The sequence below is a fragment of the Penaeus monodon genome, chromosome 23 (genome assembly GCF_015228065.2).
Source record: "Penaeus monodon isolate SGIC_2016 chromosome 23, NSTDA_Pmon_1, whole genome shotgun sequence".
Lineage (NCBI taxonomy): Eukaryota > Metazoa > Arthropoda > Malacostraca > Decapoda > Penaeidae > Penaeus > Penaeus monodon.
Window position 1 is genome coordinate 14,991,704 of NC_051408.1, and position 670 is coordinate 14,992,373.

Below are 670 nucleotides of genomic sequence, written 5' to 3' on the forward strand. Positions count from 1 at the left end.
AAGACTGCTATGAGAGAAAGCACTATCGCTTGAAGGGTAATGTTAGATGGTAATGATAAACGATAGCAGCCTAAATGATCATTATTCATTGCCAAAAGCTGAACGATAATTGTAATACTAACGGTGTAAAAACGCCAAGACATTCTCACTGTCAGAACCGACATACAGTGCACTGCAATATCACGGGGGAGACTTTTTCCGACGTAAATTCAAAATCGCTTGGTATTCTCTGATGTCAATAACTGGCAACTGATCGCAGTAACCACTCCACAGCAATTTTTGTGCTGATGTCTGCGCGAGATGGTGGGTCCTCACTTCATCACTCACGCCACGCCCGCGCATTCATTAATACTAGACATTAGCCGAGCTCACCCCGCGCCATTTTCCTCTCCTGTATATCTGCGTTGGACGGAGCTCACCGATCACTCCTCGGCCATGCACTCGAACGACCACGATTTTGCCGTCTATTCTCGATCTACCAAATTAATAGAGGTTTTCGGCATGTGCATGGCCGCCTTCCTCTTCATGATCGTCTGCCACTTCGCCTCCTTCCTCACCATCGCCACGACCGTCGGTGAACACTTCCGCGTGAGTGCGATGATCGGCAGGGCGTTCGGGCACTTCGAGCGCCTCCTGGAAGATAGCGCCACGCCAAGGTAAAAGGTGTACC

General features: G+C 49.4%; 1 protein-coding gene across 1 annotated transcript in view; it reads left to right on the forward strand.

The window, feature by feature from the left end:
* Positions 1-300: 300 nt before the first annotated feature.
* Positions 301-670, forward strand: part of LOC119588142 — a gene marked incomplete in the record, with an annotated part of 1,721 nt that continues 1,351 nt past the window's right edge. Inside the window, 1 exon segment of the mRNA XM_037936849.1 lies at positions 301-587. Within this exon segment, the coding sequence (XP_037792777.1) occupies positions 301-587 (287 nt within the window).